This window comes from Athene cunicularia, assembly GCF_003259725.1.
Source record: "Athene cunicularia isolate RWA chromosome Z unlocalized genomic scaffold, athCun1 chrZ_part1, whole genome shotgun sequence".
NCBI classification, from domain to species: Eukaryota; Metazoa; Chordata; class Aves; order Strigiformes; family Strigidae; genus Athene; species Athene cunicularia.
Genome location: NW_020799142.1, coordinates 34579780 through 34592858, shown reverse-complemented (window position 1 = coordinate 34592858; position 13079 = coordinate 34579780). Strand labels below are relative to the sequence as shown.

Sequence of the window (13079 nt, the reverse complement as noted above, 5' to 3'; positions counted from 1 at the left end):
GGCTATTTATACCCCCCCCAATCAAGCAGAGCGGGTTGCCCGGGGCCTCATCCTGCTGGGTTCTGCGTACCTCCAGTGATGGAAAATCCACAGGGTCTTTCAGCAGCCGTTCCAGTGTTTGACCAGTCTCACAGTAAAGAAGTTTCCTCTGTTCAAACAGAATTTCCAGTGTTTCAGTTTCTGCCTATTGCTGCTTGTCCTGTCCCTGGGAGCCGCCGAGTCTGGCTTAATCTTCCGTACTCCCCCCATCAGATATTTATACGTCTAGCTAAAAAGCTTAATGCCTGTTGTCAGTACTATGGCAACCAGTTGTTGCAGCTGCGAGATCTGCCCACTCCTGCAGATCCTTCACATAGTCCGTGAACCTTTTGGTGGAAGTCCTGACTGACCTGGTGGTTTGTACCTTTGTGATTTTTCTGAATTTCTAATTTCTATTTAGGCTGGAATAAAGCTAAGTGACCTTAAGCTGCCTGTAGTAGTTACTCATATGTGCTCGGTTATTACTTGGATCTTGTCTTACTTTACATGGTTACCATAATATCCTGTTTTATTTTCTAATACTGTATTTAGGCATACTTAAAGAGTTAAGATTAAATACAAATACATCTGAGGTAGTACTTGTCTTTTATTCCCCAACAGAAATAAGCAAGTACTCCTGCAAGAATGTGTCTTATAAGTCTTAGGGGAAGAGGCCTTTGACTGATAGGTGCTTCTCTAGAATCCCATACATACTGAGTAGTGTTCCAGTTTTACGTGGGATTTCCTTCTCCTAAAGCTGCCTTCTGCATGTGACCCTTTATTCAGACAAGTTAGCATGTCTCTTATTCTTGGAAGCTTATTAGAACCCTTCTTGAAGCATTGTCTTTCCGAATTCGAGGTTATTCTCTAATTTTGTTAAAAAATAGCTGTCAGTTATTAAGGGTCTGTAACAGCTTAACTGCTAACAATAGCACTTTGCCTTCTGGCAGACAACAAACCTACATGAAACGAAGATAATACAATGCTTTGTTCATAATTCTTAAGTGGGATTCCCACTTTGTGTCTGTACAGAGTAAAATTGAACTGCATGTATACCATCCTAAGTTCCAACTGAATTTTTATGGTTTGTACCTAGATGTTGAGGGATGCTTTCCTTTCAGTAATTTTTACTAGACTAAGGGCTTTTAGGGCAGTGTAACTGTCCCAGGCTTTTCTTACTGGCTTTGCAGCTTGGAGATGTATCAAGTCACAGACTAATTTTTACACGCGTTTGGCTTGCGAGTGTCACCTTGTCATATAATCTCACATGCTGAACAGTTGTTTCATATTGTAAGTTGCTTGGCACAAGTTAGAATTTTAAAGTAGTTCTGTTGTTTTTTAAAGCTTTTTAAGTCACTGGCTACTGGTAACACTTAATAGTCATGAAGTGCTTTCTCGTGCCATCGCCGTTAGTGATAGGTCTCTTCTGATCTTGAGCTTTAATGATAACACAGGTAAAATACAGACAAACTCTCCTACATAGTAAAATTATACATACATTTACTCTGTTCTAAATCTACCTTAAACTGGTATCTTTTTTCTTCCAGCAGTTACCACTTCTGCTGCTTGTCCTTACCCTCCTCGACTGCACATGCCTCCTTCTCTGTATTACCCTGCTAAATTAAAAGGAAAATGAGGTGCCTGAACCGTGCCCCTCCTGCTGCTCCCAACAACAGTCCCTGATTCTGAGACTTGCTTCCTTTTGGGAGCAAAAAGTAATTACGAGTATGGAAGTGTAAAGTCCGGAGTAATGGTTCCTTAGTGCAGCGGCTGTGTGTGCTGTGCCTAAGAGGAAGCAATCTGCTGACCTTGAAGTTTCCTGAGGGTTTTTGGGAGGGAGTAGAAGCCATCAAGGAAGAAGTGAATCATTCTTTAATTGCTGGGTTTTCTAAGCTTCTGCTACTGTCTGTACTGGCGGTCTGAGATGGGCACGAGGGTTGAGTGGTTGAGAGTAAAATCCTTCCTCCCGTTTGCTCTCCCCGTGCCACTTCAGTCCTTCGTGCAGTGCCGTGCCATACCTGTGTGCAATATTTTGGGGGTTGGATTTTTGTGAGGTTTGGGCTAGAATGGGTGGTTAATGTTTTCCTGCTTGGGGCTTCTGGGAACTTTGAGGGCCCGTGTTGAGTGGTTCTTGCATGATGTTTTATTAAATTTGCCCCTGACCATTTCAGCAGCTGCTTGACGTACTGAATTTTTGGTATTGTTTTTTGAGGTGAATGGTATTCCGTAATCGCTTTAACTTGCGGATAGAGCTGAAACATTTAACATTATATTTTACTTTAATGTAGAATTGATGCATTTGAGTATTGAAGCAGGACTGTCTCCCTTTATTTTACTTATGTTGGACATTGCTTAAAACAAATGTATTGTGCTGGATGGCTTCCATGAGCCTCAACAGTTTAAGCATCCTCTTTCCCATTGCTGTTTCCTGGATATCTGAGATTTTGTCTACACTTGGGATTTGGTGATGGCAACTAGGTTTCCTTGCGACGTCTGCGCTGGTGTAGTGGGTCACTCAGGAAGATTCAGTGTACAGAATGCCTAACACACCTGATGTGTTTGAGCACACGGGAGAGAAATGAAAGGATTCTTGCATTAGTACTGCTTTTCTACAGGATTAATGCGTAAATAAACTAGATGGTTGGACAGATTTGGGTTTTCTAAATAAAGGGGATGTATTTTTGTCTCTGCCAAAAAAAGAGAAGTGATTACCTTTCACTTTGAGACAGCTAGCAGTAAAATAGGACAGTATCTGAAGTAATGAGATTTTATTACATCCTTTGTAAAACTGAATAAATACCAGATTTAAAAGATAATGCTCATTTACTAATTCAAATAGTCATGAGCTTTTTTGTTACTTTCAAATACCATTATTCTGAAGTAGGCTTTTGTCCTCCTTTAATTCCAAATTAAAATGGATGGTGAGGAATTCTTGCCAGTTTGTGAAGTGGCATGAAAAATAAAACTTTCTTGGCGTCTTTACCAAGCAGATTGGTTCATCCTTTTACCTATTTTGTTCTCTTCAGAAGTAAATGTACTGAACTGACCAAACAGAACCTTCCTGGCAAGTGGTCTTTTGGAACAGAGGATGGCGTAACCCTTTAAAATCGCTCTGGAGTGTTGGAGGCTAAATGGGGAGTTTGGGGATAGCTTTTGTTATGCTTTGCCTGAGGATTTGCAGCAAGACTGTGTGAAGGCACCCAAGCCATGGCTCTGCCCTCCCAGCCGTGGGCTCTCCGTGGCCTGGCAAGCACCCAGCGAAGATCAGGGTGTGCGCGGGGCCTGGCCCCGCCGAAAGGCAGCGGGTGCTGGCAGTGCCTCTGTGCTCCCCCCAGCTGGGGAAGGGATGCGGGGCCGTGCCTCGAGGGCTCACACCCGTGTGGGCAGCAGCCCCTCCGCGGCCCGCAGAGATCCCACAGCTGCGAGGGACTGACTGTCTGTGACAACTCCAGCTGGTCACGAGGATTTTCTCAGAAACCTCCAACAGTAAAACTGGCAGTAGGGATTTTGCTGGCAGCTGCGGGCTCTCTCCAGTGAACTCACTTTTCCTTCTGCTTACTCCTTTAAAAAATTAAATAGCTGCTTGCCTTCATATGTTACATAATGACCCATATAAAATAAAGGTTATAATGATACACATAGGCACCATTGCCTACAGCCAACAGCTCTGAAAAATAGTGGAGTAATTCTGATCAGTAAAATCTGTTTCAAATTGTAGGTTGACAAGCATCTGCACCCCGTGTCTTTCGTGTAAAGAGGGGATTCCTCTCTGTCTTGGGGTGGGGGGAAAGCTCAGGCTTGAGCAGGAATTACCAGTGCAGTATGCAACTAAACAGGCGAGTTTGTGGATCAGATAGAGCTTTTTATTTTGGTGAGAAAGAGGTTCCTGAAACAGATGTTGTAATGAGAACCGTGAAAAATAAGGGACTGGAAATTCAATACATGATGGAGCAGGAAAAAGGTTTATGTGGTTTGTGAGGTGCCTTTTCTGGAAGCGGGAAACCCCACAGTGAGAATGCCTGAGTGTTAGAAATGTGGAGGCCTGCGAGACAAAATTATTTTCACTGAACAAAAATGTCCTGAAATGCTAAACATGAACATACTAACCCCCACCCCCCAAAAAAAATTCTTATAAACGAATGTGTATAGGCAAGTGTTGCACAAAGATTCAGTTTTACAAGAACCTTGGTACTGGTAAAGATGACCCTGTTCATGCTGGGGGTAGCTGAGGAGGTAAGTTTTTTAAACTCACTGCAGCTCACTGGCAGAGCCAGATTAGAGCTGAAGATTTTCCAGTTCTGCCCTAAACTACAGATAAGCAGATTTTGTTGGTTTGGCTGCTCTTAAGGCTGAGTTTACTCCTGAAAACTTGGTCTGGGTACAGGTGAAGACTTTTAACATCGGTCTGGAATTTGTGCAGTTCTTCTGCCAGTTTACCATTGTGGCTGTAGCGCATCTGGAAATACCAGGTAAAATCAGAGAGTCAGTGTAGGTGCAGCAGTTCTCATGATTTCTAGATGTGTTAAAATCAGATAAATCTGTGGTATACTTGGAGAATATATCCGATGTCGGGCTTGGCGCCTGCATGCGAGTCACCTGTGTGTGTCGCTGAGAAACACCCCGAGGGAACTTGGTCGATGGGTCTCCGTCCCCTCCATCCACACCAGCCCGTGGAGGGTTTCCTCCCCGTCTCGGGCGTGGAGACGGGAGCACCTTCCCCACGTACATGCTGCATCTGCATCCCTGCCTGGTCACAGTTCTGTTTGTAACCAACCTGGAGATATTCCATGTCCGTGAGCTGTGGGGTTTTGCAACTAAAAGCTGTGAGAACAGATCTAGGAATAGGTATATCTTCTCTTCTGAGCAGCTGATGTTTGAGTAACTGTGTTGAAGCAGGAGGTGGAGGGTACTTGGTGTTTGCCAATACTGAGGGAGATAAACATTAATTCTCTAAAAGCAGTGCATGCTAGGAAGATTGATAGTCAAAATTTTGTAATGAAAAACATATTAGCTATTTTTTACTTTAATTTGTAAAAAAACCAGGCTCCTTGGTGCAGGTACTCTTTTTGCATTGTTCCACAGGCACAGAGCAGTGTGCGTCCGTGCTTTGGGATCACGGGACTTCATGCTGTCTTTGTAGTAGAAACAGAATTCTTGTGATGTTATCATATAAAATATGAATTTTAATATTAAACTTAATGCTCTGCTATGAGAAATATGTAAACTTGGCTTCAGAGCAGCAGTATGCACTTCCTGGAATTCTGTGCATAGCAGGGTTATAAATAAGCAGCAGGTTATTTGGGAATCACTAGGGCTGATATCTGGTATCACAAACAGTATCTGGGAGAAATGGTTCTCCCTGACAGACAGATGATTTTTGAAGAATGCAGTAGGCTTTATTTTGAAAATTCCTATCTTATGAATGAATACCCAGTAGACATGGAGCAGTTACCTGCTCACAAAGCAAGCAGATATATGCTATTTAAGTACTTTATACCTCTGTTGCCAAAATTTCATTCCTTTGACTGTTGAATGTAATGTTTCCAATCTAGATCAAAATGCTAGGCATGTTTAGGCAAGACACTAAACTGGTAAGTGTAGGATTGTCAATATATGGATTAAATCTGTATTCAAAATAAATTAATTTTGAAGGGCTTTATCTTTTATTGATGTATGTGTCTATAACATTGGAAACATTATATATTTGTATTCAGTTAAATAGGCTTTTAAAAATCTTTAGGAAAGTGTTCCGTTTGTTGTTCAAGCTCTTAATAAGCTATAAGAATCAGTGTTTTCTGCTTCATTACTATATTTTTTATTAACTTACTGTTATCTGACACATATCATCATGGTTCTAGGGAAATTTGTGATGGAATGGCTGCCAGAACAGAACCACCGTGAATATTAGATTTCACGTGTTAATAAAAGCTGGGTGTTTGGGCAGGTGGTGGCTTCTCTTTGGAGGTCTCTGTGTGACCCCCTGCCCACAGGCACTCTGTGGGACGGGGTGGGACAGGGTGGCCGTGGGCTGTCATGGGTTGTCAGAGGAGACTGGGTCTTGTTAGGACTTAACGTCGACACTGTGGACTAAGCAGCCATTTTGGGCTCACAGGAAATCTGCTGAAATAGTAAATTATAGCAACAGATAATGTGCAACGGTTAAGGGGTAGAAACCAGTAATTGCTAAAATAATGGTACTCAACTGTCTTTATTTTTGCTTCATTGTGACTGGATTGCTGTTTATCATTTTTGCTTTTCTAATGTAAAATTACTCCTTTTTTTTTTTCCTTTTTTTCCTCTTTGACAGACTCGAGACGACTTCCTGGGTCAAGTGGATGTGCCACTTAGTCACCTCCCGGTAAGCAGTGCTGCTGTCACAGCATGCTCTTTTTTGTCATCTCCAGATGTGAAAGACCCTGATGTTACATAGAATTTATTTCCAGAAGTAGTCAGTTAAATTTTCTTAAAGCCGGCATTCCCAGCACAGCATTAGAGGCTTAAAGACAAACGTTATGGACAGCAAAGCCCCACCGTGCCCAGGAACTGGGAGAAACGGTTCCCTTTGCAGGGACAGGGAGGACATCTGGTATCTGTCAAATTTCTTAACATCCAGGATTCACTTCTCATCCTGATTCTTTCTGAGAATCCTTTTTAGAGTCAATCCATGAATGACACGTGGCCAGTAGACTGGTTGTTTCTCACCTTACCCTTGTTAGTTATTGTCCTGTTCATCTGGATTTTTCCTTTTCATGATTTTCCCTTATGGCTGAAACAGTTGTGTTCTCCCATGGCAAAGTCCATTTCTTCTTGAATTTTTGTTAAAACATGGAAAAAAACATATTTTGGGGTCCTATTTATCTATCTGATTTTCTGTCTAAATATCGTGCTGTTAAGGTTATGGGATAGCAGTTCTGTCTGGGACAGTGGATAGTGCATTTTGATACTACTTCAAGCCTTGTAAAGCCAAGAGCTGTACCCTGAAACCAGAGAAATTGCTGAACCAGCATGTCAGGATATTAAGAAGTTACAAAAATTCAGTTCTTTGGAAAATGTTATAAAATTACCCATCTCCATAGCATATTTCATTAGAATTATTGGTTTTATTATTGAGTGAAAGTAACTTATTTGAAGGACTCCTAAGTCCTAATGGAGACATTAACGAGTGCCATAGCACATACAACAACATTCATTAGATGTTGACATTAGAATTATTGCTAATAATAATTACACAAGCTGTGATATTGTCAGAGCATACATTATAGCTTTTAACATGCATACCTGTACCTTTTAATGTCTATACACATGTAAATAGATTTTCTCTGTAGCAGGCACGTAGGTTCCTATGTGATAGGAAAGTATGTATTTTGGATATTTTCCCAGTTTTAAACAGCTTTAATATGCAAAGAAATATGAATCAACTTGGAAAAGCTGATATTTGGAGGGGTTTCTTCTGTTTTTTAAAAAGTTAGAGTTTAAATACTTGGGTTAACACCTGCTTTTAGAGTCACTTATTTACAGGTGTTTTCTGAAACACCAAACATAGCACCGTACAGGTACCTCCGTTTGTTTTATACAGACAGGCAAAGCCTTAGGATTGACTTTTAAATTCTTATTTATTGACCTCGAAATGCAACTGACAACAGCTTTTTGCAAGTGCAGGAGTTAGACTATTCTGTGTTTGGGAAGGTTTGGTTAAGGCACTGGACTCAAGAAGTATTGCTATGTGTAGGGCTGGTGCTGGGAAGGGATTTCAGAGTTACAGATATACCACCAGTTTTTTAGCGGATGGCAGATGGCTGAAACGTTCTAAGAAGCATCCACTAACTTTGTGCTCATTTTGAGAAAGTTTGGTGTTAATCTAAGGTGCTAAATCTCTGGTTTTACTGGGGTGTGGATGATAATGTGCTTCCTCGCTCAGTGTAAGACAGTTCATGCTTCCAGTTTTGTCAGCCCAAACTGTACAATCGATTACAGTAGCCCAGACAATCAGCAGATGAAGTATGTGCACGGATTTCTGAGTCTCTTACTTCCTGTGTCATCTCTAAGTTCCCAGTTTTGCACCTATAGTATCTGTATCCTCGCAGACATGAAGGATGTAACTTGCTTGATGAGAAAGCTGGAATTCTTATGTAGTCGAAAGTTGTCAAGATTTAAGGCTTTATGAAACTTGGAGTTAAACGGAAATCAGAAGATGTCATCTGTCAGCCTGATAATACTACTTATGTACAGCACAAAAGATTTCTGTGTCTTAATTCTTTTTGCAAGTCTCATCAGCTTTGAAGTAAAAGCCAGTGGAGGAATTTTATTTCATTGCTTTCTAATGTGCAGAAAAATGTCTGCTTTGGAATAGATGCAAGCTTTTCTCTCACTGCTGTTGGAAGAAGTTGGAAGGGGTTTGTTTATTCCACCTTTTTCTGGCCGGTGACTGCTGTGTACCTGGCAGAGACGTGGGCCAGCCCATCCCTGGTATTTGCAGTGGCATCTAGTGGCTGGTTCTGCAGCATGCGTGGGCACACGCTGGTGGAGCTCTGCCTGCTGCCACTCCGGGAGTCAAACGTCTTCCCTAGCACCTGTACTGCACCTCCGATGTCACTGTTCTTTGTGTGTCCTGTGCTTGTGGGCAAGCCCTTTAATCTGCCCTTTTCTTAAATGCTTCTAGACTGAAGACCCAACCATGGAAAGGCCATACACATTTAAGGATTTCCTTCTCAGACCAAGAAGGTGAGGGGGGGACATTTGTATTTTAAAACATTTCTTACTTCAAGGTGTGTTACCTGTAACTATTTAAAGGTTGTTGAATGAAATGCACCTCCTTGTCTTCTAGCCACAAATCTCGTGTAAAGGGCTTCTTGAGACTGAAGATGGCTTATATGCCTAAAAATGGTGGCCAGGAGGAGGAAAACAGTGATCAAAGGGATGAATCTGAGGTAAGGCTGAATGCTGGTGGAAGCATTCAAATGAGAGATTCGACTATAATTGTAGAGAAAGTTGTACCTTGAAAGATAAGCCCCTGGCAGCAGTGTTAGTAGCAGCTTAGTCTCCTTCCCCTCTCCAGCTATTTTTTTTTAAACTGTAACCTTGTGTTTTCACAACCATTTCGAGTATTTCAGCTGCCACAATGAAGTCTAAAGTCTGACTCGGTTTGTGAGCAAGTAGCAGTCATGCCAAGTAAAAGAACTCAGAAAGTCTCTGCAAGTAATTCGGAGGCCATTTCAAGATAGGTGTTATAACATTTTCCTTCGTTTCCTTGGCAGCGTTGACTTTGCAGAGAATAAAGCTCATGCACGCGCGGCAGGTTCAGAGACTTCCCAGCACTGGCACCAGCTGTCGCGCCCGTTAAGAACCAGGTGCAGGTAGGGCTGTCAGCGAATGTCAGCCCGCGCCCGCCCTGCCCCAGTCACCCGTGGCGTGGGAGCAGGGCCCTCGGCCCCGGGTTCAGGAGGTGGCGGCTGGTTCTCTCCGGCTCCTTGCCTGGGAATCTGCACCAGGCCACCTCCCGAACACGCGGCCGATTCCCAAATACCTCTGGAATCCCTCTTGTCATAAACTGGTGGGGTTTTACATTTTGTGTCACTAACCACGGAGTTTATTCTGCTTCATATGCTTTACATTTCAGCGATTTTGAACTTCTCTTTGGAAAAATTTTCAGAATCTTCTCCTACACGCTATGTAAGCAACAATGAAATAACTTCTATTCAACTTGAACTTTAAAATTTTACAATTCTTTTTTTTTTCTTTGTTTCTAAGCATGGATGGGATGTGGTCGATTCCAATGACTCCGCATCTCAGCGTCAGGAGGAGTTGCCACCTCCTCCGCTGCCTCCTGGGTGGGAAGAAAAGGTGGACAACCTGGGGCGGACTTACTACGTCAACCACAACAACAGGACTACTCAGTGGCATCGACCGAGTTTAATGTAAGTGGCAGTGTAGTGCAGTGTTTTGTGGATCTGTGCAAAGTTATCAGTAAGGGCAGGGAGGTTTTTTCAACAAACCACCATTTTCAATTTACAGATTCAAGGCTGGAAAAAGTCTTCAGCAAGACTTTCACAAAGCAGTATATAAAGGCACGCTGTTCTCTCTGGTAACAGGTTAATTGTGCCTTTGGTGCTGTGCTGTGTATCTGAAATTATACTTTATTCATGGAAAAATTTCACAGATGTGCTAGTAAATTGAGAACAAAAGTCTCGATATCTATAGTTAGAAAACTTTTTTTTTTTTAAGAATGAAAGAGACTTCCCCCCCCCCAGCAAATTGCATGTGCAGATAGGTGTTCTGGGAAGTTGTCGGACATGTGAAGGGCTGGAGGGGAAGTCACTGCATTAACAATGTACCTTGGAATACTGGGAGACAGATGTGGTATTTTTCTACAAGTAATTTAACAGGAATAAATTACTTTCTTTTATAGAGCCTGTTGAAAAGGTAAGGGAAAAAGTCAACCCTATTAGGTTATTGCTCCTGGGGAGATTCTGGTTGACACAAGAGGAAAACTCCTCATGCTAAGAAGAGTCAGTGCTGCAGTGATCTCCCCGGGGCAGTGGGATTCCCCAGCACTGGACACTTTCCAGACTCAGCTGGACAGGGGCTGGGCCACTTTGTCTAGACCGGGCTTTTGCCGAGAGCGGTTGGACCAGGTGATCCCTGAGGTCCCTTCCAACCTGGGATTCCACGATTCTCTGAAACGTGTGAAGTGCTGCCAGTTTTATTGACTTGGATTGAGGGGTTAAACGATCTCCTGTTTGTGAAACCTGACATACGCAATAATGATTTTTATAATCAAAACCTTTAATGAGATTTTGAAAGCAACAGACAAAGTAGGTGTTTTATTTTAACATTCTTTATTTCCTTGTTCTTTTCTCCTTCATGTGGTTTCGTTTCCCCACTACCCAGCGATGTGGGATCTGATTCAGATAACAACATCAGACAGATAAACCAAGAAGCAGCCCACAGGCGGTTCCGCTCTCGGAGACACATCAGTGAGGATTTGGAACCAGAACCTATGGAGAGTGGAGACATTCCTGAGGTATGGAAAGGTCTGGCTGTAAGAAGTTGACTAAACTTCTCATTTGTAAGCTAACTACTATACAACATGCATAGCAACGTTTCTACATGGTGTCTGTGGAAATTGCCTTAGTGTAAAATACCAGTGACACAATAAAGATCCTAAACGGAGCTACGCTTCCAGGTCTCCTGCATTGGTAATGCGTGCACAAGGTTAAATGCCATGCAAATTGTGGGAGAAACATGTATAATCCCAGGCATCGCTTGTTATGTCAGTAGAAACACTTTCAATATTCTGCTTTGAATAACAGTGGACTGAGTTGTAAAAAGGAGGGAAGCAGACTGCCACGTATTTACATTTTTTTGTGTGTGTCCTGATTTAGAGAAGGAGAAGCTTTTGGGTTTTTTTTCTCCAAAATATTTGGGTTTAGTTAGAATTCCGAGATCTTATTAATCAGGGCGAGTGTTTGTTTACTTTATAGCTAGACTGAATAAATCAAATTTGGTAGATATTTGTAGGCCTAAGTGAGAGTTTGTGTAAAGCTCTAATCCCATTCAACTTTAAGGAATATTTTATTATGTGCATCACAGACAAAATTCTTTGTGAAAGTTAGTTTTGGTTCACTAAATGTTATTCAGAGCAGCAAATAGCTTGCTGAAGCTATTGTTGCACTCATCACCTGTTAACATCTGATTTGCAGATACTAATGAGTACTTTCTATTTTGCATTTTATTCTAAATTAAAATTAGCAGTTGTTTCTTACAAGTTTTTAGTTAGAATGCGAAATTAGCTACATTTTTAACAAAATTTCAGATGGAATTAATTTAATGAGAGCTCTTTTTTATGCCTCTTTCCATCTACATAATTTTCCGTGCTGAATCATAAAGCACTGTGTCGTTGTCAGCCTGAAGAGCACTTTGAAGTCAGCATGAGAACTGCTTCTCCCTGTGATGGCTTCACACAGAGTAGAATGCTGGTTGGTGTCTTGCAGGGACAAATGTTTTGTTAATGTTAAGGCTGGTTACCACACCTGTTTGTGCCAGCGAGGTGGTCACACAAGGCAAAGGGAAGGAAGACTTGGTCTGTCTTTGTCAATCCTTAACGTGGTTTCTTCTCTTTTGTTAGCCTTGGGAAACCATTTCAGAGGAAGCAAGTGCGAGTGGAGATTCCTTAAGCTTGTCGCTGCCACCTCCTCCTGCCTCTCCAGTGTCCCGGACCAGTCCTCAGGAGCTCTCGGAGGAACTGAGCAGGCGCCTGCAGGTCACTCCTGATTCCAATGGGGAACAGCTCAGCTCTCTGATTGTACGTGACGTGCTGCTCTCTCAGCCTCTATTGCTGTACTCTTCCCCTGGGTTGACAGAACCAAATCCCTTACATGGATGGGTTGTAATTGCTGGTCTCGGGAAGGCCTGAGCACGCAGTTAAAATTACCTTCTAAAAAACACATCATAATTTCACCACAGAGCAAACTGCCTCGAACAACAGAATTCCTCAGTTCAGAAGTCATGTTTCCTTCTTGTGAGTTTTTTCAGACTCCACTAGTGTTAGACCTTCAGTGAAACAAAGTATGTCATACTAGAGAGTATCAAGCTAGTAATTTCCAAAGGAAAGAGAAAAAACTGCTAATGCTTTTTGAATCACAATCTGGTTTACATGATAATTTTTCTGAAGTTAGGTATTTTAACTGCATGTGTTTATATTAAAGCGTGTGGTTTCTTACATTAGGATTTTATAAACACCTCATAGTTTACTGGATCAACTGCTACAAGAGTAGCAAAGGATTAGAATTGGAAGTAGGTAGCTGTGGTGAAATCCTCCACAAGTTTGTAAATGGCTAGTCTGGAAAAAATTTGTCTCATGTCACCATAAGAGTTTACTTGAGATAAACCAGAAGATGTTCTCTATATTTGTGTTAATCCTTACTTTGTCAGACTGATGAAACCACCAAAAATCAGGATAATAAACTTGTAAGGGGGGGGTATCTTATATCTCTTAGGTTAAGAAAACAGTTGTAAGTATTAAACAGGGCATCATGCTCTGGTTTTTGGTTTTTTGTTTTTTT

The 13079-nt window shown here is 41.9% G+C and overlaps 1 protein-coding gene across 5 annotated transcripts in view; it reads left to right on the top strand.

Moving 5' to 3' along the window:
* NEDD4L (neural precursor cell expressed, developmentally down-regulated 4-like, E3 ubiquitin protein ligase) overlaps window positions 1–13079 on the top strand; it is a 127571-nt gene that overhangs the window by 77931 nt on the left and 36561 nt on the right. For 3 of the 5 annotated variants that reach the window (XM_026865300.1, XM_026865295.1, XM_026865298.1), the window contains 6 exons: window positions 6326–6376; window positions 8678–8739; window positions 8843–8945; window positions 9766–9932; window positions 10906–11038; window positions 12143–12319. In XM_026865300.1, coding sequence (XP_026721101.1) covers window positions 8693–8739; window positions 8843–8945; window positions 9766–9932; window positions 10906–11038; window positions 12143–12319 — 627 coding nt within the window. In that variant the 5' untranslated portion in view covers window positions 6326–6376; window positions 8678–8692. The remainder of the gene's footprint in view (window positions 1–6325; window positions 6377–8677; window positions 8740–8842; window positions 8946–9765; window positions 9933–10905; window positions 11039–12142; window positions 12320–13079) is intronic. The other 2 variants (XM_026865299.1, XM_026865296.1) reach the window with 1 other exon arrangement.